At 41.4% G+C, this 24,148-nt stretch overlaps 1 protein-coding gene across 1 annotated transcript in view; it reads right to left on the bottom strand.

The window, feature by feature from the left end:
* The window catches only part of AP1G2 (adaptor related protein complex 1 subunit gamma 2), a 37,421-nt gene extending 29,640 nt beyond the window's left edge, over window positions 1–7,781 (bottom strand). The window contains exons 1-9 of the mRNA XM_075852757.1: window positions 7,699–7,781; window positions 7,363–7,571; window positions 4,722–4,846; window positions 3,689–3,830; window positions 3,286–3,382; window positions 3,004–3,080; window positions 2,019–2,111; window positions 1,704–1,784; window positions 956–1,054 (exon numbers count right to left, since the gene is read on the bottom strand). Coding sequence (XP_075708872.1) covers window positions 956–1,054; window positions 1,704–1,784; window positions 2,019–2,111; window positions 3,004–3,080; window positions 3,286–3,382; window positions 3,689–3,830; window positions 4,722–4,846; window positions 7,363–7,563 — 915 coding nt within the window. The 5' untranslated portion in view covers window positions 7,564–7,571; window positions 7,699–7,781. The remainder of the gene's footprint in view (window positions 1–955; window positions 1,055–1,703; window positions 1,785–2,018; window positions 2,112–3,003; window positions 3,081–3,285; window positions 3,383–3,688; window positions 3,831–4,721; window positions 4,847–7,362; window positions 7,572–7,698) is intronic.
* Between the last annotated feature and the right edge of the window lie 16,367 nt (window positions 7,782–24,148).

The following is a 24,148-nucleotide window of genomic DNA, read 5'->3' on the forward strand; positions in this document are numbered from 1 at the left end:
AGTCTATGCAGTGTGAGATGGGTGTGATCAGAGAAATAGTCCACAGGGGACAGGAAAGGAAGAGAAGTGCCAAAAGTAATGTGAGGTATGAAGAAACAGTAACTGTGGCCACTGTATCTACGCCCGGCATATACGTCGGACAATCTCTCAACATATACAGTGGACATTTATCATACTTGTATGCGACTATATGTCATAAAGTTGCATACGTATGCCATTGACTTCTTTCTGAAGAAGGTATACCATTTAGTCAACAACACTTTTCAATACAGCTAAAAAAAGTATCTATGGATACTTCCAGGGTACACGTCAATAGATCTTTTTAGTGTATATCCCGTGTGTACACACCGAGTGTGGTGTGAACAGAGCTTTAGTGAAAGGAAGAAACAGTGGTCTGTAGTACAAACAGCTGAGCTTTGAAGGGAAATGCTTCACAAAAGGTACTGCACATGAGGATCGCTAGAGGTACGGTTTTATATAAAAATAGTGATATTTGTTTGGTGACAGCCTTTGCTTGAAATCAATAAAGAAGGCTAAATCTTTATTAGAAATTAGAAAATTAAGTTCTTTATTTGACTGCTACTGCACATTTGTATCCATATTGGTACAGCCCACAAAATGGCTGCTGGCAAAGGTGTAACTAAAATTCAAAGAGTCCAATAGCAAAGTCAGGGATAGACCCCACCACCTAGTTAAAGTCAACTGGACTTCAGTAATGCAAAAAGCAACAAGCAATCAATGGATATTTGTGTCATATAGCACATCTTCTACACAAAGGAGGACAACATAGTAGAGTCACTTATTTTTACCCATAAAAAAAGGAAAAACTTTCCTACACCTAATTGGGCCCTGTAAGCTTCTGGGCCCCATAGCAGCCGGCATGGCTCCTATTGCTATAGTAGCACATGTGTAGATGACAGGTCGATTGTACAAAGCTTCATTTTTGTAAACTCACCCGTAAGCCACTTGCAGACTTGGTTTCCACAATAGTGAGCACGGTTTCATACAGAACCGCATTACCAGCATTTGTCTGTGTTTCTGTACAAGTGGAAACCTGACCGAGAAACAAGAGCCATTATGTATCACTGTGATATGTAATTCCATTGATCTTTGGTACCAATATATAAAAAAGAAATGTAAAGGGTCCTTCACTAATGCAAATAAAGCAAAATAACAAAAGGAAATAAACATATATAAAATACAATTAAAGTAGGTTATTCATGCAGACTTTCTACAGACATCCAGTGACAGTTAATAAAAGTATATACAATTAGAGGATAACTGTCATTAAAGTTACACGAATAATTTTTTGCCTTTTAAAGTTCTCTCATAAATGACTTTTTTTGTCACGTCAAACAGGAAGGTTATAAAAGTAAAATTAGTGGGGTATAGCAACTGGGAAGCTAAGTGATCTTAAGAACAAACAGGTCTTGGTTCATTGGAGAAGTGGCATGTGTGGTTCCGCTTCATCACATTAAATGGGAGTTACGGAAACCCACTAGTTACATATTGATTTGTATCCCTGTTGATCTCATTGGAGAGGAACTACACATACATGGCCAACTCTCCCATGAAACTGGACTGGAGCATACTTGTTCTAGGGATTGAATTAAAAGTTATTTGTTGGAAAATATCTGTGAGTTATTACATAATGTAGAGATGAAATATTTATCTTTATAACATTCCTTACAATGTTTTCTTACCTGGGCTAACATGTCACTCATTGCATCACAGACACTCTCATCATTGTTTCCTAAAACTCTCAGTAGTCGGAGAATACGGACCTGGTCGAAAAAATATGTGATTAAACAGGCTGGTTAGAAAATACAGTAAACCAAGTGAAGAACTATGCATAATATAAAAGATATACAATAGTCTGATGAGCCACAGTCAATGAAGACAACTCCAGAGAAATAGGTGAAAACATGGAGGAAAGCAAGTTATCTACAAGACCAATGTAGATTGGGAAAATGGAAAAGAAAATTGTAAAATTAATTTATTAAACGATGCAAACAGACCTGTAAAAAGGGGTCGGTGACACCAGACACTGCATGTTCTGGGGAATAACCAGACATAATCTGCCTGAGTTTTTGCAGAAGTAGTGGAAGTATCTAAAGTCAAGAACAATAATCATACAATATGTTTGGCATATTTATAACGGTAATAGTCACATATTAAGTAACAATTTGAAGGTACATTCCGTCAAGTTCTTTGTACTGTTTACTTAAAGTGATACAATAACCTTATTGTGTAGATTTTTCTATGTGTGTGGATACCTAATATGTATATCTTTATTATTTTTGAGAAGTGTTATGAAACAAAATATATTTATCTAAAAAATAATATCTATTGTCTTTTTAGTGTTTTTTCTTTTTTACTTTAATTCCAATCAGGTAATTAGGAGACTTTATTATGACGTGAAATTACTACCTGTCCGTATAAAATGGACTGACAGCCTGCTAGAACATACCTATATGCCAGTGAAAAAAATTCCCATCCACTGCAAATGGAATGCTCGGGCAGTGAACGTGGTTCAAAGGAAGCCCCTCCCTTTGATCAGTAATGATCACAATGCTAAAGGAGGTTACACAGGATTGTAGTTATCTCCAACCCTGCCTGTTTCCGAGGCTGTCAATCACAGCCACTCTCTAGCAACTGCGCTTGTGAGCACAGCTCCTGTGCCCGCAAGTCCACTGTCATGTACACGTAGATGGGGATATGGTAATAAACCACTTCCTCAAAAGTACACCTACGAGAAATTGTGGGAAAGGGTTTAAAAATACCCTATTATTTTGTGTCAACACTATTAAATTTTAAAACAGTAATGCCACCATTTAAACATTTACATTTAGAGCAAATAGGGCACTCAGACAATAAGCCTACAGTGTTGTGGATTTGCAGATGTAGGTTTCTAAACAAGTCATCATTAATGAACCCAAAAAAATTAAATATACAGCTCGATGCAAATTCATACATTGAATTTCATGCTACAAATTAACTCACCTTGCGATAACCTTTAATAGCTGCAGGGTGTCTCTGGCAGATTTCTGTGGCCAGGAGAACAGCTCCATAGAACACACCTGAAATAGGCCCTCTCCTGATGTTACGTATTCAGATAATTGGATTCATCATTGCTGACTACTCCACATATCATTCATTCACCACCACCCAACAAACCCCTCATCGGCCAAAAGGACCAATCAGACGCTCATGTTGTATGATTTTTATGTTCGGTACTGTGATAATATCAATGCCCCTAGTTTTCCATCCACTCAATATACTTACCATGCCTCTTTTCTGCGAGCAGCATCTCACTGGTTGGAATGAACATTTCCACTAAATCAGGGACTTTTCTAATAATGTGTACAGCACACAAAACAGCCTGTGGGTGTGAATCGGAGGTGAGCAATGCAAGAAGTGACATACAAGGCATGACTGAACTTCAGTGATCACAGTGTTAGTATGAGGGAAGACTAAAAGAGGCTGAAGGGTTAGTTGTAGTGTGAAAAAAAATAATCTGCAAACTGGGTTAAAAATACTGCTGGTATATAAAATATACTAGCTCCCTCCTCAGTCAGCTGATTTGTTTGCCCCCTCTTCTTAACTGCTCCTACTCCTTTCCCCAGTTTATTTTCCATAACAGTAATTTTTGGACTCCTCCACTTTGCATTATATCGTTATGTAACACCTTTTTCTTGACATGGCCGTTCGATGTTTGTAGAAGATGTTCAACCTCTCCGGCCAGATCTCGACACATCTCTACAGATCCTAAGCATGCAAGAGTACAAAGAGAAAGACCTTGCACCACTGCGGAGTTGTGCTCTAAATCTCTGGAGAAGAAACAGATAATAAACAATGTTGGAGTTAAAAGTATATTGTGAAACCAAATGTGCACAATTGGATTAGTAGGAAGGTAAATAAAGAAAACACATACTAGGGCAAAACTACCCATACAAAGTGTGTCAAATGTCTGCATATTTATCAATTTGGTCAAAAACACTTAAAATATAAATTGGGATCCATTATCACTTTAAAGCCTCATACATACAAGAATATTATGGCTCCGACTATAAGCGACTACATCTCCATATGCCTCAGATTTAATATAGAGATATTCCATATGAAGCAGACAGAAAACAAAAAATCGTAGCATGATCTATCAACTGCCTTATAACGGAGCTATTCCCCCATAGAAGTATGGAGCAATATATGGCTGTGCCTGCACACCACATCATTTTCAGACTAAGGGTATGTTCACACGCAGTGGTTTCAGACGTAATTCGGGCGTTTTACGCCTCGAATTACGCCTGAAAAAACGGCTCCATTACGCCTACAAACATCTGCCCATTGCTTGCAATGGGATTTACGATGTTCTGTTCCCACGAGCCTTTATTTTACGCGTCGCTGTCAAAATACGGTGCGTAAAATGACAGCTCGTCAAAAGAAGTGCAGGACACTTCTTGGGATGTTTTTGGAGGCGTTTTTCATTGACTCCATTGAAAAACAGCTCCAAAGACGGCCTAAAAAAACGCTGCAAAAAACGCGAGTTGCTACAAAAACGTCTGAAAATCAGGAGCTGTTTTCGCCTTAAAACAGCTCCGTATTTTCAGACGTTTTTGCTCACTGTGTGTGAACATACCCTAAATATAAAGTAAACCAAGCTGCCAATACAAAATCTGTGAGTATTAGACTTTTTGTCGGAACAATCTTCAGAATTTCACCTCTTCATACTGTTGGTTATCAATAAATGAGCATCCTGCCTTTCATCTAGCAACATCATGGCACCAAGGTATCCAGTTCGTTTATCAGTAAATCGGGGAGAGGCGATCAATTTTAAGCACTCCATCTGAAATATGAAAAGAGAGATATTATTTTAAATATGTTATAGGCCAACATTTTATTATCTGAAGAAATATATTATTCAAACAATATTTCAATGTTTTGTCTAAAGGTCCCACAGATCTTTCGGGTGGGTATGACATGCTGGTAGGCATTGACTGGCCAATAACTTTTGTAGACATACAGTATACCAACCTAGTATTGCACGCCAGCCAAGGTTTGCAAGTTAGGGTATGTTCACACGGCAGCGTCCGTTACGGCTGAAATTACAGGGCTGTTTTCAGGAGAAAACAACTCCGTAATTTCAGCCGTCATGGCATGTTGAGGCGCTTTTTCGCTGTGTCTATTACGGACGTAAATGGAGCTGTTTTTCCATGGAGTCAATGCAAAACGGCTCCATTTAACGTCTGAAGAAGTGGCAGGCACTTCTTTGACGCGGGAGTCTATTTACGCCCCGCCTTTTGACAACGGGGCTTAAAAAAAATGACCGTCGGAACAGAACATCGTGAGACCCACTCAAATGAATGGGCAGATGTTTGCCGACGCTATCGAGCCGCATTTTCGGATGTAAATCGAGGCGGAAAACTCCCGAATTACGTCCGTAAATATGCCGTGTGAACATACCCTAAGTAGGTTAGACTAGGGTCAGATCATGTTTTTGTCCCTATGTCAGATGTGTACATTTCTAAGAAAGTGATGCAACTGTATACCAAGAATACAGTTTTTTTTTTTTACATAACCTCTTATTTTATTTTCTTCAGACAGATCCAATTGTATAGTGCACAACATATGCTGACATACGGTTGGATCCATCTTGGAATTGACTTCCGTGATATAACAAAGTATACTTTAAAACAAAGCATAGTAACCAATAATTTTCAGTACCCTAAAAATACTTTTCCAGATGTAAACCTTTAAAACATATAACATATCTATGTATTCTCTGTATAAGAGAAAATAAAATAAAAGTTTCCATTGCATTACAATCATACATTGAGCGTAATTAGATGTTCGTTCAGTCATAAATAGTAGACATTAACATAGTATACTCTGTAATATTTCTTTCTAAACTATTTTCAGTATATTCTAGGTCTTTGCTCAAAAGAGTCATTCAGACCAGATATGTTTCAATATAGTATGCAGTTGTAATGACAGGGATAGGGAAACAGACAAGTGAGCCCTAATCTACCCGCCACTCAGTCCCTGCCTACGTGCAACGACCCGCCCTAGGCGACGGGGTACAACTGGGCAACTGGGCAACGGTCCCTACACTCAGTAAGTGCACGACAGACAACCAGACAAGGAAACACAGAACAAAGGGAAACGGGGCAGTTGCCCACGGCAACACCGTGAGCAACAAGAGTAGTAAACGAGCCGAGTCAAACCAGGAGAGTACGAGGTGTCAAACGCAGAGCAGGAGAGTAGTGAACAAGCCGAGTCAAACCAGGAGTGTACTAGGTACCAAACGCAGAGCAGAAGAATAGTCAGTAAGCCAGGGTCAATACGAAGCAGGGACAAGTAGTTCATGAAGCTGCAGCAGGGCCAGGAAACCAACAGAGAAGAATCACAAGCAAGGAGGAACAGGAAAGTCAGGTATAAATAGACAGAGGGCGGGAGCTAGCTCCGTCTGGCCAGGCTGTGATAGGCTCTCCCACTCCTAAGCCTGCCATCCTGAGTGGTGGAAGATGGAGTCAGTCTCTCAGACATAGAAGCAGGTGCAGACTGATTACCTATGGGCGTAGGTACAGAAGCTGTGCCTGGCAGATCCTTAACAGCAGTGTTTGTACTTTGAAATTACATATGTGGAATAACAGGAATAAGTAACTAATCCATACAAAATTTGACTGTATTAACAAATTTATTGATATTAGGTAAGTATGCATTCAGGTAGTATAATATAAACTGTCGATCCAGACTCCCAATCTTTGAATAAATTGTTCATATCTATGATTCTGATTGGCAAACATCTTTTTCACGCATACATGTAGTATTAATTTGGGCTATAACCTCTTGTATATGGGGCTGTGTTGGTTTCCAGTATCTGGTGATTATGAGTTTGGTTGACATAAGAAGATGTGCTATAATATACCTAGAAGAGGAGTTAAAGGAATCAAGATCCAAAAATAATAAAGCCATTTGTGGGCTTATTTGTATTTCTTTTTTCTGAAGGATAGAGATTATCCGTCTGGTTGCTATCCAAAGGGGCTGTATTTTCTTACATTCCCACAGAATGTGATATAGAGAGCCCTTGTGTCCACAACGTCTCCAGCATGCGTTTGGACATGAAGGGAATATTTTATTTAATCTCGTAGGTGTGTAGTACCACCTCAAGTATGTCTTGAAAGCCACTGCGTATAAAATAAAAATCTTTGATTTAAAAAAAAAAAAAAACATATAACATATGTCGTGTTTACCTACAGACCACCTTACAGTGACAGCCAGGAGAGCGCTAGTAAATAAGACACCTTTAATAAAGATATGTAAGGTTATTGATTGACAATGTCTATTATTATAGCTTCCTACCTGTCCAAAGTGTGCGGGATAACCCAGCATGTGCATGTACAACAGTTTAGCCACACTTCGTCCACGGTACACAGAGTCCTCATCCCGAAATGAAGATCGGATTTCAGCACACTCCCTCTGGATCACCTCTCTCTCTTCATTCTGTGTCTTAACACTACGGATGGCTCGAATCAGCTCATGCAGCCTCAGAGGAGGGCCCATCCTGTCAGCTTTAACACAAAAAAGCAAACACTGCACTCAAACGATAACTAAGTAAAATAGTACACAAATAAAAGAGGCATCACAAACATTTACCGACAAGTTGAGAACTCACTAAATCTACCTATATTCTGTCACCTTTGTTGATGTCTCAGCCTTCCTGTGTCTTTCAATGCACCTGTTTCTCTGTGTCGGTGTAGCTTACCTTCCTGCTTCTCACCTGGCTCACTTTGTGCTGGCTTCTTACTTCCTGAAAGATAGTGTGACACTTGCTTTTCCAGCTCCATGCTTTAACCCCTTAATGATGCAGCCTTGTTTTGGCCTTAAGGCTCAGAGCCCATTTTTTAAATCTGACCTATTTCACTTTATGTGGTAATAACGTCGGAATGCTTAAACCTATCCAAGCGATTCTGCAATTGTTTTCTCGTGACACATTGGGCTTTATGTTAGTGGTAAAATTTGGTCGATATATTCAGTGTATATTTGTGAAAAATTGCAAAATTTTGAGAAAATTTTGAAAAAATAGAATTTTTCTGAATTTAAATGCATCTCCTTGTAAAACGGATGTTTATACCCCCCAAAATAGTTACTAGTTCACATTTCCCATATGTCTACTTTAGATTGGCATAGTTTTTTGAACATTCTTTTATTTTTCTTGGACGTTACAAGGCTAAGGGTATGTTCACACGCTTAACAAAAAACGTCTGAAAATACGGAGCTGATTTCAGAGAAAACAGCATCTGATTTTCAGGCATTTTTGAAGCTAAAAATGAAATTTGGAGCTTCTTTTGAGGCCTCTTTTCAGGCATTTTTTGATGCGTTTTTGGAGCTGTTTTCATTAAAGTCAATGAAAAACGGCTCCAATTACGTCCCAAGAAGTGTCTTGCACTTCTTTTGACGAGGCTGTATTTTTACGTGCCGTCTTTTGACAGCGACTCGTCAAATGACAGGACGTCGGCACAGTACATCGTAAAGCCCATTGAAAATAATGGGCAGATGTTTGCCGACGTATTGGAGCCGTTTTTTCAGACGTAATTCGAGGCGTAAAACGCCTCCATTACGTCTGAAAATAGGTCGTTTTAACCCAGCCTTAGAACATAAACAGCAATTTCTCATATTTTTAAGAAAATTTCAAAAGTCTTTTTTTTTAAGGTACCTGTTCAGTTCTGAAGCGGCTTTGAGGGGCCTATGTATTAGAAACCCTTATAAAACACCTCATTTTAAAAACTAGACCCCTAAAAGTATTCAAAACAGCATTTAGAAAGTTTTTAACCCTTTAGGCATTTCACAGGAATTAAAGCAAAGTGGAGGTGAAATTTGCAAATTTCATTTTTCTTGCTGAATTTCAATTTTATTAAATTTTTTTTTCTGTAACACAGAAGGTTTGACCAGAGAAATACTACTAAATATGTATTGTCCAGATTTTGCAGTTTTTAGAAATGTCCCACATGTGGCTCTAGTGCACTCGTGGACTAAAACACAAGCCCCAGAAGCAAAGAAGCACCTAGTGCATTTTGGGGCCTCTTTTTTATTAGAATATATTTTAGGCAGCATGCCAGGTTTGAAGAGGTGTTGAGGGGCACAACAGTAGGAATCCCCCAAAAGTGATCCCATTTTGGAAACTACACCCCTCAAGGAATTCATTTATGGTTGTTGTTACCATTTTGACCACACAGTTTTTTCACAGCACGTATTTGAATTGGGCTGTGAAATTTTAAAAATGAAATTTTTTCCAATAAGATGTCATTTTTGATCAAAATTTCTTATTTTCACAGGGAATAAAATACCCCATTTTGTTGCCCAATTTGTCCTGAGTGTGGCAATACCCCATTTGTGGTGATAAACTGCGGTTTGGGCCCATGGGAGGGCTCAGAATGAAAGGAGCGTTATGTGTTTGTTGGAGTCCAGATTTTGCTGGATTGGTTTTCAGGTGCCATGTCGCATTTGCAGAGCCCCAGAGGTATCAAAGCAATGGAAACCCACCAGAAGTGACCCCATTTTGGAAACTACACCCCTCAAGGAATGGATTTATGGTTATTGTTACCATTTTGACCGCACGTATTTGAATTGGGCTGTGAAATTAAAAAAATTTAATTTTTTCCAATAAGATGTAATTTTTTATCAAAATTTCTTATTTTCACAGGAAACAAAATACCCCATTTTGTTTCCCAATTTGTCCTAAGTGCGGCAATACCCCGTTTGTGGTGATAAACTGACGTTTGGGCCCATGGGATGGCTCAGAAGGAAAGGACCACCATTTGGCCTACTGGAGCTTTTCTGGTGCTAAGTCATGTATGCAGAAGCCCCTGAGGTACCAGTACAGTTGAAACCCCCGAGAAGTGACCCCGTTTTAAAAACTACACCCCTTAAGACATTCATCTAGAGGTGTAGTGAGCATTTTGACCCCACAGGTATTGTGTAAAAGGTAATGCGCAGCAGATGGTGTAGTGTGAGATTTGCAATTTTCTATATATCTATGCCATTTCAGTGTCTAATATATTGTGCCCAGCATGTGCCACCGGAGACATACACCCTATAAGCTGTAATGTAGGTTCTGTCCCTGGGTACGGCAATACCCTACATGTGGCTGTTATCTGCTGCCTGGGCACACGGCAGTGCTCAGAAGGGAAAGATGAGGGGGATAAGCTGTGTGGAGTGCGTCAGTGTAGATTAAAAATCGAAGGGATGTATGATAAATTTTAAAACACTTTTATACAGAGCCTTAGTTTTTCAGGACACGTGTCACATTGATATATTGTGTCCTCCCTTATCCCCCTCTTATAGCAGACTTTGCACCTCTTTTGACTTTTTCCCTTCAAGCGAGGCACTTGAAGAGTGGGACGCAGGTATGTATAAAAATTATCCAGGTGGAAATGGTAACCCTGGTCCAGCAGTGGGTGCACCAAATCCCATACAATTTTTGCATCAACTCCCAGTAAGGGAGGGGGGGCATTCTGGGGTCTGAATACTGCTGTCCTTCCCTTCATATATCCTAAATTTGTAGGTATACCCTGATGCACTCTCGCGCAGCTTATACATCTTCACGCCATACCTTGCCCTCTTACTCTGCATGTACTGGCGGAATTGAAGCTTCCCTTTAAAATGTACCAAGGACTCATCAATAGAAATACACTTCTCGGGGGTGTATGCTTGGGCAAACCGGGCACTGAAATGGCCTAATAGGGGTCTCAATTTATACAAACGGTCAAAACTGGGGTCATCTCGGGGTGGGCACTGCTCATTATCAGTATAATATAATAGTATTATCATATCAGTAGCCTAATTTATTTTTTTAGGTTCAAGTTCAGTTCTGAAGTTGCTTTGAGGGGCCTATATATTAGACACCCCCATCAAACTCCCCATTTTAGAAACTAGACCCCTCAAAGTATTCACAACAGCATTTAGAAAGTTTATTAACCCTTTAGCTGTTTCAGAGGAATTTAGAGCAAAGTAGAGGTGAAATTGACATATTTCTTGTTTTTTGTCATAAAATCCTTTTTGTTCCATTTTTTCCTGTAACACAAAAGGTTTTACCAGAGAAACGCAACTCAATATTTATTGCCCATGTACTTCAGTTTTGAGAAATATCCCACATGTGGCCTTAGTGTGGTAATGGACTGAAACACCGGCCTCAGAAGCAAAGGACCACCTAGAGGATTTTGAGGCCTCCTTTTTATTAGGCACCTTGTCCGTAGAGGTCTTATGGTGCCAAAACAGTGTTAACCCCCCAAAAGTAAAACCACAGAAAAGGCCATACTCACAGATTAGGTGGTGGGTAAAATACCCGTTCCAAACAGGACGCAACCAGGTCAGAGAATGCTGTTGATGGGAAGTGCCCAGGTGTGTTTAAATAATGATAGCCACTCCCACTAACCTTGAGGGGAGTGGTGTGTTGGGCATGGAAGTAAATGTGTAATAATAATAAATAAATAAATAATAAAGTACTGTGTATAGTGCACATGTGAGGTATAGGGGACATGACTAAATGTGGTGTGTAGAAATCAGGGCTGTGAGTGAAACAAAAAAAGTGAGTGTAGAGTGTAAAACATGGAGGCATAGTGTTTGGATAGTGAGGCACAGCATATATCGCCGAATAGCAGCCTATTTATAACGCCCATACTGTAAGAGAGCGGGCTGCCCTGCATGCAGTGCCAAACATCCGCACACCAGGCTATCCCAGCATCATAAGACCCGGGCGCGTCCTGAAAAAAAGTATGTACAATGTAAGTAACCATGAAAAAACATGGGGTATTAGTTGTTGTTTTGGCCAAAAAAACGCAAGCTCGCAATCCACGTCACGGATCCCCACACTTGCGAGTCCCTACCTAGAACTTTTCGTTCCAAAATCTAAGATATACAAAAAAATGGGACATAGAATGTAATTAAAACCACAGAAAAGGCCATACTCACAGATTAGGTGGTGGGTAAAATACCCGTTCCAAACAGGACGCAACCAGGTCAGAGAATGCTGTTGATGGGAAGTGCCCAGGTGTGTTTAAATAATGATAGCCACTCCCACTAACCTTGAGGGGAGTGGTGTGTTGGGCATGGAAGTAAATGTGTAATAATAATAAATAAATAAATACTAAAGTACTGTGTATAGTGCACATGTGAGGTATAGGGGACATGACTAAATGTGGTGTGTAGAAATCAGGGCTGTGAGTGAAACAAAAAAAGTGAGTGTAGAGTGTAAAACATGGAGGCATAGTGTTTGGATAGTGAGGCACAGCATATATCGCCGAATAGCAGCCTATTTATAACGCCCATACTGTAAGAGAGCGGGCTGCCCTGCATGCAGTGCCAAACATCCGCACACCAGGCTATCCCAGCATCATAAGACCCGGGCGCGTCCTGAAAAAAAGTATGTACAATGTAAGTAACCATGAAAAAACATGGGGTATTAGTTGTTGTTTTGGCCAAAAAAACGCAAGCTCGCAATCCACGTCACGGATCCCCACACTTGCGAGTCCCTACCTAGAACTTTTCGTTCCAAAATCTAAGATATACAAAAAAATGGGACATAGAATGTAATTAAAACCACAGAAAAGGCCATACTCACAGATTAGGTGGTGGGTAAAATACCCGTTCCAAACAGGACGCAACCAGGTCAGAGAATGCTGTTGATGGGAAGTGCCCAGGTGTGTTTAAATAATGATAGCCACTCCCACTAACCTTGAGGGGAGTGGTGTGTTGGGCATGGAAGTAAATGTGTAATAATAATAAATAAATAAATAATAAAGTACTGTGTATAGTGCACATGTGAGGTATAGGGGACATGACTAAATGTGGTGTGTAGAAATCAGGGCTGTGAGTGAAACAAAAAAAGTGAGTGTAGAGTGTAAAACATGGAGGCATAGTGTTTGGATAGTGAGGCACAGCATATATCGCCGAATAGCAGCCTATTTATAACGCCCATACTGTAAGAGAGCGGGCTGCCCTGCATGCAGTGCCAAACATCCGCACACCAGGCTATCCCAGCATCATAAGACCCGGGCGCGTCCTGAAAAAAAGTATGTACAATGTAAGTAACCATGAAAAAACATGGGGTATTAGTTGTTGTTTTGGCCAAAAAAACGCAAGCTCGCAATCCACGTCACGGATCCCCACACTTGCGAGTCCCTACCTAGAACTTTTCGTTCCAAAATCTAAGATATACAAAAAAATGGGACATAGAATGTAATTAAAACCACAGAAAAGGCCATACTCACAGATTAGGTGGTGGGTAAAATACCCGTTCCAAACAGGACGCAACCAGGTCAGAGAATGCTGTTGATGGGAAGTGCCCAGGTGTGTTTAAATAATGATAGCCACTCCCACTAACCTTGAGGGGAGTGGTGTGTTGGGCATGGAAGTAAATGTGTAATAATAATAAATAAATAAATAATAAAGTACTGTGTATAGTGCACATGTGAGGTATAGGGGACATGACTAAATGTGGTGTGTAGAAATCAGGGCTGTGAGTGAAACAAAAAAAGTGAGTGTAGAGTGTAAAACATGGAGGCATAGTGTTTGGATAGTGAGGCACAGCATATATCGCCGAATAGCAGCCTATTTATAACGCCCATACTGTAAGAGAGCGGGCTGCCCTGCATGCAGTGCCAAACATCCGCACACCAGGCTATCCCAGCATCATAAGACCCGGGCGCGTCCTGAAAAAAAGTATGTACAATGTAAGTAACCATGAAAAAACATGGGGTATTAGTTGTTGTTTTGGCCAAAAAAACGCAAGCTCGCAATCCACGTCACGGATCCCCACACTTGCGAGTCCCTACCTAGACCCGCGCCCGGGTCTTATGATGCTGGGATAGCCTGGTGTGCGGATGTTTGGCACTGCATGCAGGGCAGCCCGCTCTCTTACAGTATGGGCGTTATAAATAGGCTGCTATTCGGCGATATATGCTGTGCCTCACTATCCAAACACTATGCCTCCATGTTTTACACTCTACACTCACTTTTTTTGTTTCACTCACAGCCCTGATTTCTACACACCACATTTAGTCATGTCCCCTATACCTCACATGTGCACTATACACAGTACTTTATTATTTATTTATTTATTATTATTACACATTTACTTCCATGCCCAACACACCACTCCCCTCAAGGTTAGTGGGAGTGGCTATCATTATTTAAACACACCTGGGCACTTCCCATCAACAGCATTCTCTGACCTGGTTGCGTCCTGTTTGGAACGGGTATTTTACCCACCACCTAATCTGTGAGTATGGCCTTTTCTGTGGTTTTAATTACATTCTATGTCCCATTTTTTTGTATATCTTAGATTTTGGAACGAAAAGTTCTAGGTAGGGACTCGCAAGTGTGGGGATCCGTGACGTGGATTGCGAGCTTGCGTTTTTTTGGCCAAAACAACAACTAATACCCCATGTTTTTTCATGGTTACTTACATTGTACATACTTTTTTTCAGGACGCGCCCGGGTCTTATGATGCTGGGATAGCCTGGTGTGCGGATGTTTGGCACTGCATGCAGGGCAGCCCGCTCTCTTACAGTATGGGCGTTATAAATAGGCTGCTATTCGGCGATATATGCTGTGCCTCACTATCCAAACACTATGCCTCCATGTTTTACACTCTACACTCACTTTTTTTGTTTCACTCACAGCCCTGATTTCTACACACCACATTTAGTCATGTCCCCTATACCTCACATGTGCACTATACACAGTACTTTATTATTTATTTATTTATTATTATTACACATTTACTTCCATGCCCAACACACCACTCCCCTCAAGGTTAGTGGGAGTGGCTATCATTATTTAAACACACCTGGGCACTTCCCATCAACAGCATTCTCTGACCTGGTTGCGTCCTGTTTGGAACGGGTATTTTACCCACCACCTAATCTGTGAGTATGGCCTTTTCTGTGGTTTTAATTACATTCTATGTCCCATTTTTTTGTATAACCCCCCAAAAGTGACCCTATTTTGGAAACTAGAGACCTTGAGGAATTCTGAAATATTTAAGAAAAAGAAGCAAAAAACGCCACAGTGTTTTAGAAAATAATTACAAAATTTTATTGAGACATACAATATAAAATGACATGATATAAAATTTAAAGGGATCTAAAAAAATCAGTGTGGTTGTATCAACTAGTTTGAATCCAAAAGGGCTTGATTGTATTGGTTAATACTTGTATCTACCTCACAATGACCAAAATTAAGTATCAAGATGATAACTTATAAGCATGCATGTATCCTAGTTGTATAAAGTGACAAGTCCGACAGGGGGAGACAGAGGATTTATGCAAAATCATATTCTCCTAAGTGCCCACAAGGAAAGGATTACATGGCTACTGCCATTTTAGAAAAGAGTCCAGAAGAAAAAGTCACAGTCAAGGTAAGAGCTAGTGGAAAGAGGAATCTAACAACTGTGGTGAGCTTGTAACAGAAGAGTCCGCTAAATGTTACCCAGTGTTTATCCAAGCTAACCCATAGGGATGAGTGGTGTTGTAGCCCCACACTGCGGCCTGATAGTAGCGTTTCGCTAAGATAGCTTCCTCAGGGGGTGATAGTTGAGGGTACAGAGTGTCCTGTTTATATAACCGGGTGCAAGTGATGAATGTCGCTGGTCCGGTGTGCTCTCTTGTTCCGGTCTCCGGCGCATGCGCGGGAGTCTGACCTGAGCCGCGAGATCCCAGCCGTCTTTCGTCACACTCACGCTGCGCCTGCGTGCCTCCGAGGACGCGTGTCCATGGAAACAAAGCAGGCGCAGCCCGAGTGTAGAGACGAGAAGGCGGCGGGGCGGGGCTCCCAGACTCACCACCACACGAGCGACCCCGGAATCAAGAGGTATTAAGAGAAGTGTGACAGAAGTCAATTGGTTGTAATAAAGTAATAAGTTATGTAGCATCTGGTATAGTATCTTTTCTCCCCAGTAGCTAGTCAGCAATCAGTCAATGGGAAAACAGTGAAGGGAAGGAAAACCCCAAAAGCAGAAGGAAGAATAAGAAAAGAAAAAGAAAGAAAAGAAGAAGAGAAACGAAGCAGAAAAAAGTGAGGTAAGCATCACATGATAAATAAAAGAAGGTATATATAAATCAATATGATTGCAACAAATGTATGTGCACAATGCACAGTGAAAAATGTGAACAGGGTAAAAAATATTCAGTACATAAATAATGTGAGTAATATACATAAGACTAATGAAATACATATCCAAAAACAAACGTGTAAATAAGAACGCCATAAAGAACGTATAAAAGACGCAAACAATAATATTTGCGATATCGTGACATGTACAGAGATTATATAAATAGAAGGGAATAAATAAATGATGAAACATATGTACCACCAAGAGAGATAACAAAAGTATATATAATCCCAATCGACTACAATTATATCATTTTTACATCCGGGATGACAAAACTAATAATATTAAATATGCTCAATTTCTTCACATGCTTGATAGCAGATCTCAACGTCCAGTGTGTATTGGGCAGCACATCGGAATAGAAGCGAGATAAATTCACCCAGTCAGCTAAACACGACAGTACAGAAAAACAGGCATTAGTAACCAATAAAAGCAATTAAAATTTAAGGGAATATTCCTACGAGAGAGACACTTATAAAGCAGATAAGGCAGTATTCAGACGAAGGGATTTTTTATAAATAAGCGGCAAAACTCAAATTCTCATTGAGACCATTTCCACCACTTGCTCACGGGGATACATGGATCTTTTGATCCAGTCCAACAACGCATCCCTTAGGATAATAGAGAAAGAAATAGATGATATTAATGTAACCCTCAAAAAAGACCTCTCTAATGAGGCCTTGGAAAAATTGAATTCCGATCTAGAGATAGAATTTAAGAAGTGGGAAAAAGAGATCTGCTTAACCAAACCAAGAAGCTCCAGAGGGATAACAATGACTACCTACAAGGTAGGGTCTACAAGTGGAGGAATGGTAGATCACGCTCTGGAATCCGATCCAGATCAGGGTCTATAGCTTCTCAAGCCTCTAATGATGAGCGAACTGAAACGAGGTGGAATGGGGACACATTCCCTGGACAAGATCAAAGCCTCCCTCAGAGAAATAGGGAAAGGCAAGCAACGAAACGAAAGACAACATCCCCCTATTCCGGGGGCAAAAAATCCAGGAATTTAGAGGTAATTAACCTATCGACACATGTCCTCTCTGACACGCAATGTGACATCTTAGGCAAGGGACTTACATTTTCACCAAGTAATTCATTTGATTTCTTCACAGCGGTAAAAGACTTGTTTTTGTTTTCACGGAAGCTGATACTGAGGAAACTCCATGGGAAGGGTAATAGTGATATGGGCCAGGACAGCCCTCTGGAACGAGAAACACTATCAGCCCTGGAGGAACTCTTGCGGGAACAAATTCCCTCAGAGCAAGGTGGGTTTCCGAATTCGATTGTTCCCAGATCCAAAAGATTTCCCCCCTTGTCCCTGTGTCCACAGATAGAAATTTTCACAAAACTAGTGATGGAGGACTTTAAACGGATCTCCATCAATAAGAAATATGATAATTTCACAGCGGCACAACGTACGGCCCTGAAATCATTACAATCACTTGATGATGTGGTAATTAAAGCAGCGGACAAGGGGGGCAACATTGTGATCTGGCCAATTAAACAATACGAAAAAGAAGCCTTCCGCCAATTACGTGATAAAGAGACATACCAAAAACTGAGCTATAATCCTTTGGGCTCTTTTAAGGTGGAGTTAGAAAGAATTTTAAACATGGCCTTTGAGAAAGGAATTATCCCCAAAAAAATATTGGAGGGCCTTATAGTTGAATTTCCAAAAATTCCTACCTTCTACCTCCTACTCAAAGTTCACAAGAATGTTAGGGAGCCACCAGGCCGTCCGATTGTATCGGGTATTGGAGGCCTTTGTGAACCAGCATGTAGGGTCATCATTTTCTATTTGAAACCTCTAGTGGAGTGTCTACCATCATACATCAGAGACACCACGGAGGTACTCAAAAGAATCGATGGAATATCCCTGGAGACTGACATGTTGCTGGTCCCATCAGATGTGGAGTCTCTTTATACGAGCATCAGACACCATGACGGAATTAGAGCGGCCCGCTTCTTCCTTGGGATGAGCTACCGGGACAGCCAATTGTGTGACCTGGTAATTGAATTATTGGAGTACATCCTTACACACAATCTGTTTGTCTTTAAGGATACTTTTTATGTTCAGAGACAAGGCACTGCCATGGGTGCGGCGTGCGCGCCATCATACGCCAACCTGTTTCTCGGTTTTTGGGAGAGGCAGGTTGTGCAGGGTGACGGCGCCTGCGCCGCTAGCCATGTGTAGTGCTGGTTACATTACATTGATGACGTGTTCATAATCTGGCAGGGCACAGAGACGCTACTTGTTAATTTTATGCATGATTTGAATATCAATGTCTGGAACATAAAGTTGACATATGCCCATGACAAGCGGAGAGTGGATTTTTTGGATGTATCCATTGAGGCAGATGATGAGGGGAGATTACAGACTGACGTCTTTAGGAAAGAGACTTCAGTCAACTCCCTCTTACACGCTACATCGGCACATACGTATTCTACGGTGAAAGCTGTCCCGGTGGGTCCATTTCTAAAGATGAGGCGGATTTGCTCTTCAGATACGAGGTTTGAGAATCAAGCTCAGGACCTGAAGGAACATTTTAGGGAGAGGGGTTACAGCCACAGATGCATAAAACAGGGATATAATCGGGCCAAGAGAGTGGAACGGAAACATCTCCTTAATCCACCCATTACAGAAAAGAAGGATGAGACAGGGGGTGTGGTCAGGTTTATTTCTACTCATAATAACGAGTGTCAGACAATGAGGGACATATTGCATAAACACTGGTCTATCTTGCAATTGGAGCCCACACTAACCACAGCCCTACCTCCGTATCCTCAAATGACAGCGAGGAGAAGTAGGAACTTAAAAGATATGTTAGTACAAAGTCACTATATAACAAAACAGCAGAATCCTTTTTCGTCTAGAGGTCCTGCCCAGGGCTGTTTCCCTTGTGGGGACTGTGTGGCGTGTCCAAATATATTACGTGTGACAACCTTTGACTCTGTCAAAGACGTAAGACGTTTTAAAATCTTGCAGTATATTTCATGTAGTACTACTCATGTAATATACTACGCCACTTGTGACTGCCCCAAGGTATATGTGGGCTTAACCTCTAGGCAATTGAGACTACGGGTCCGGGAACATGTACGGGACATATCCGCAGCAAGGGAAATAGATGACTTGACGACCCTAAAAACTATTCCCAGACATTTTAAATTAAAACATGGATGTGACCCCAAAACTTTTCGTGTACGTGGTATAGATCGGATACATTGCGGTGTCAGAGGTGGAGATGTCAAAAGGGTACTTGCACAAAAAGAATGCAAGTGGATTGTTACATTGGGTACCATGACTCCGCATGGTCTCAATGAGAATTTGAGTTTTGCCGCTTATTTATAAAAAATCCCTTCGTCTGAATACTGCCTTATCTGCTTTATAAGTGTCTCTCTCGTAGGAATATTCCCTTAAATTTTAATTGCTTTTATTGGTTACTAATGCCTGTTTTTCTGTACTGTCGTGTTTAGCTGACTGGGTGAATTTAACTCGCTTCTATTCCGATGTGCTGCCCAATACACACTGGACGTTGAGATCTACTATCAAGCACGTGAAGAAATTGAGCATATTTAATATTATTAGTTTTGTCATCCCGGATGTAAAAATGATATAATTGTAGTCGATTGGGATTATATATACTTTTGTTATCTCTCTTGGTGGTACATATGTTTCATCATTTATTTATTCCCTTCTATTTATATAATCTCTGTACATGTCACGATATCGCAAATATTATTGTTTACGTCTTTTATACGTTCTTTATGGCGTTCTTATTTACATGTTTGTTTTTGGATATGTATTTCATTAGTCTTATGTATATTACTCACATTATTTAAGTACTGAATCTTTTTTACCCTGTTCACTTTTTTCACTGTGCATTGTGCACATACATTTGTTGCAATCATATTGATTTATATATACCTGTAAAGGATCTGCCAGGCACAGCTTCGGGGTTAACTCCCTTAATTAATCAGTCAGCACCTGAATCTACATCCCTGAGACTGACTCCATCTTCCACCACTCAGGCTGGCAGGCTTAGGAGTGGGAGAGCCTATCGCAACCTGGCCAGACTCAGCTAGCTCCCGCCCTCGGTCTATTTAAGCCTGCCTTTTCTGTTCCTCCAGTGCTTGTGATTCTTTTTCGTGTGGTTTCCTGGCCCAGCTACAGCTCCTTCTATTTTGTTCCTGCTCCATACAGACCCTGGCTTACTGACTACTCTTCTGCTCTTCGTTTGGTACCTCGCACACTCCTGGCTTGACTCGGCTCGTTCACCACTCTGGTTGCTCACGGTGTTGCCGTGGGCAACTGCCCTTTCCCTTGCTTGTATTCCCTTGTATGTTTGTCGTGTTTGTCGTGCACTTACTGAGTGCAGGGACCGCCGCCCAGTTGTACCCCGTCGCCTAGGGCGGGTCGTTGCAAGTAGGCAGGGACAGAGTGGTGGGTAGATTAGGGCTCACTTGTCCGTTTCCCTACCCCCCGGTCATTACAATACCTTCTTTTATTTATCATGTGATGCTTACCTCACTTTTTTCTGCTTCGTTTCTCTTCTTCTTTTCTTTCTTTTTCTTTTCTTATTCTTCCTTCTGCTTTTGGGTTTTTCCTTCCCTTCACTGTTTTCCCATTGACTGCTGACTAGCTACTGGGGACAAAAGATACTATACCAGATGCTACATAACTTATTACTTTATTACAACCAATTGACTTCTGTCACACTTCTCTTAATACCTCTTGATTCCGGGGTGGTGAGTCTGGGAGCCCCGCCCCGCCGCCTTCTCGTCTCTACACTCGGGCTGCGCCTGTTTTGTTTCCATGGACACGCGTCCTCGGAGGCACGCAGGCGCAGCGTGAGTGTGACGAAAAACGGCTGGGATCTCGCGGCTCAGGTCAGACTCCCGCGCATGCGCCGGAGACCGGAACAAGAGAGCACACCGGACCAGCGACATTCATCACTTGCACCCGGTTATATGAACAGGACACTCTGTACCCTCAACTATCACCCCCTGAGGAAGCTATCTTAGCGAAACGCGCGTCGGGGCGCCACTATCAGGCCGCAGTGTGGGGCTACAACACCATTCATATCTATGGGTAAGCTTGGATAAACACTGGGTAACATGTAGCGGACTCTTCTGTTACAAGCTCACCACAGTTGTTAGATTCCTCTTTCCACTAGCTCTTACCTTGACTATGACTTTTTCTTCTGTACTCTTTTCTAAAATGGCAGTAGCCATGTAATCCTTTCCTTGTGGGCACTTAGGAGAACATGATTTTGCATAAATCCTCTGTCTCCCCCTGTCGGACTTGTCACTTTATACAACTAGGATACATGCATGCTTATAAGTTATCATCTTGATACTTAATTTTGGTCATTGTGAGGTAGATACAAGTATTAAAGAGGCTCTGTCACCAGATTTTGCAACCCCTATCTCCTATTGCAGCAGATCGGCGCTGCAATGTAGATAAGAGTAACGTTTTAGTTTTTTTTAAAAACTAGCATTTTTGGCCAAGTTATGACCATTTTTATATTTATGCAAATGAGCCATTCTAAAGTACAACTGGGCGTGTTTAAAGTTAAAGTACAACTGGGCGTGTATTGTGTATGTAAATCTGGGTGTTTTTACTTCTTTTACTAGCTGGGCGTTGTGAATAGAAGTGTATGATGCTGACGGATCAGCATCATCCACTTCTCTTCGTTACCACCCAGCTTCTGGCAGTTCACAGACACACAGCGTGTTCTCGAGAGATCACGCTGTGACGTCACTTCCCCAGGTCCTGCATCGTGTCGGATGAGCGAGGACACATCGGCACCAGAGGCTACATTTGATTCTGCAGCAGCATCGGCGTTTGCAGGTAAGTCGATGTAGCTACTTACCTGCAAACGCTGATGCTGCTGCAGAATCAACTGTAGCCTCTGGTGCCGATGTGTGGGCTCGTCCGACACGATGCAGGACCTGGGGCAGGAAGTGACGTCACAGCGTGATCTCTCGAACACGCTGTGTGTCTGTGAACTGCCAGAAGCTGGTGTAGTGCCCATGGCCGCGGGCCGTCGTGTTCACTCACCTGCCGACGCCCGCAGCCATGGATCTGTGAGCGCTGGCCTCCGTCTCCCTCCTAGGAGATGCCAGCGCTCACTTCCGCTCCGTCCGGCCGGGTCCCGTAGGGTGCGCGTGCACGCTCGCGCCCTCTCTTAAAGGGCCAGCGCGCGCACATGAAAACCATGATCATTAACCCACGTGATTCCCTGCCCTATAAGAATGCCCAAGCCCTTCTGATCCTTGCCTGAGCGTTGTTAGTCTTTCCCTGTCTGTCTCGCAAATGGTCCCTTAGTGTCTCCCGTTCCAGCTGTTACCCGTGCCCTGTTACCGTTCCTGTATTCCGCATTGTTCCTGTGCCTACCCGTGTTCAAGTGCCATCTGCCACGTCAAGTGCCATCTGCCACGTCAAGTGCTATCTGCTCATCGGATACTGCCCGCCACGTCTGGCGCCACTTTCCGCACCTGCCTCCATCCGTGCTGAAGCCACAGTCACAGTCCGGACTATTTCAGGTACCTAAGCATTACTGTCTGCTATCTTACTTTCACATAGACTGTGACCTGGTCAGCTGCCTCCCCGCTACGGTGGAGCGGCCTAGTGGGTCCACAAACCCACTGTCCGTGACAGCTGGGTGGTAACGAAGAGAAGTGGATGATGCTGATTCGTCAGCATCATACACTTCTATTCACAACGCCCAGCTAGTAAAAGAAGTAAAAACGCCCAGATGTACATACACAATACACGCCCACTTGGACATAACTTTAAACACGCCCAGTTGTACTTTAGAAAGCCTCATTTGCATAAATATAAAAATGGTCATAACTTGGCCAAAACTGCTCGTTTAAAAAAAACAAAAAACGTTACTCTTATCTCCATTGCAGCGCCGATCTGCTGCAATAGGAGATAGGAGTTGCAAAATCTGGTGACAGAGCCTCTTTAACCAATACAATCAAGCCCTTTCGTATTCAAACTAGTTGATACAACCACACTGATTTTTTTAGATCCCTTTAAATTTTATATCATGTCATTTTATATTGTATGTCTCAATAAAATTTTGTAATTATTTTCTAAAACACTGTGGCGTTTTTTGCTTCTTTTTCTCAAATATTTCATAATATTATGAAGCTTGCTATGATATTATTGGAGGTGCATAGACACTTGTCAGGGGCACCTAACCTTTGATTTGACCTGCTGAGTCTTTATATTTAAACCTTGAGGAATTCATTGTAGTTTTCATGGGGTGCATGCGACTTTTTGATCAGTTTTTATTCTATTTTTAAGAGGCGTGGTGACTAAAAAACAGCAATTCTATTAGTGTTTTTTATAGTATTTTTTTTTTACAGCGTTCACCATGCGCTATAGATGACATATTCACTTTATTCTGCGGGGCGATACTATTACAGCGATACCAGATGATTATAGTTTTTTTTTATGTCTTATGGCGTTTGCACAATAAAATACTTATTGTAAAAAATCATTTTCGTTTTGTGTTGCCTTATTCTAAGCGCCAGAACTTTTTTATTTTTCCATCAAGAAAGCTGTGCGAGGACTTGTTTTTGCGTAACGAACTGTAGTTTCGATCAGCACCATTTTTAGGTACGTGTGACTTTTTGATCTCTTTTTATTTTATTTTTTGGGTGGTGAAGTGACAAAAAAATTCTGGTATAGTTTATTGTTATTTTCTTATATGGCGTTCACCGCATGGGATAAATAACAAAATAATGTTATAGTTCAAGCCGCTACGGACGCGGTGATACCAATTATGTATAGTTTATTTGTTTATTTATCTATTTTTATTAACCCCTTAATGACCAGCCTATTTTGGACCTTAATGACCAAGCTATTTTTTACGTTTTTCAATCGTCGCATTCCAAGAGCTATAACCTTTTTATTTTTGCGTCGACATAGCTGTATAAGGTCTTGTTTTTTGCGGGACAAGT

The sequence above is a fragment of the Rhinoderma darwinii genome, chromosome 1, assembly GCF_050947455.1.
Source record: "Rhinoderma darwinii isolate aRhiDar2 chromosome 1, aRhiDar2.hap1, whole genome shotgun sequence".
In the NCBI taxonomy this organism is placed as follows: Eukaryota; Metazoa; Chordata; class Amphibia; order Anura; family Rhinodermatidae; genus Rhinoderma; species Rhinoderma darwinii.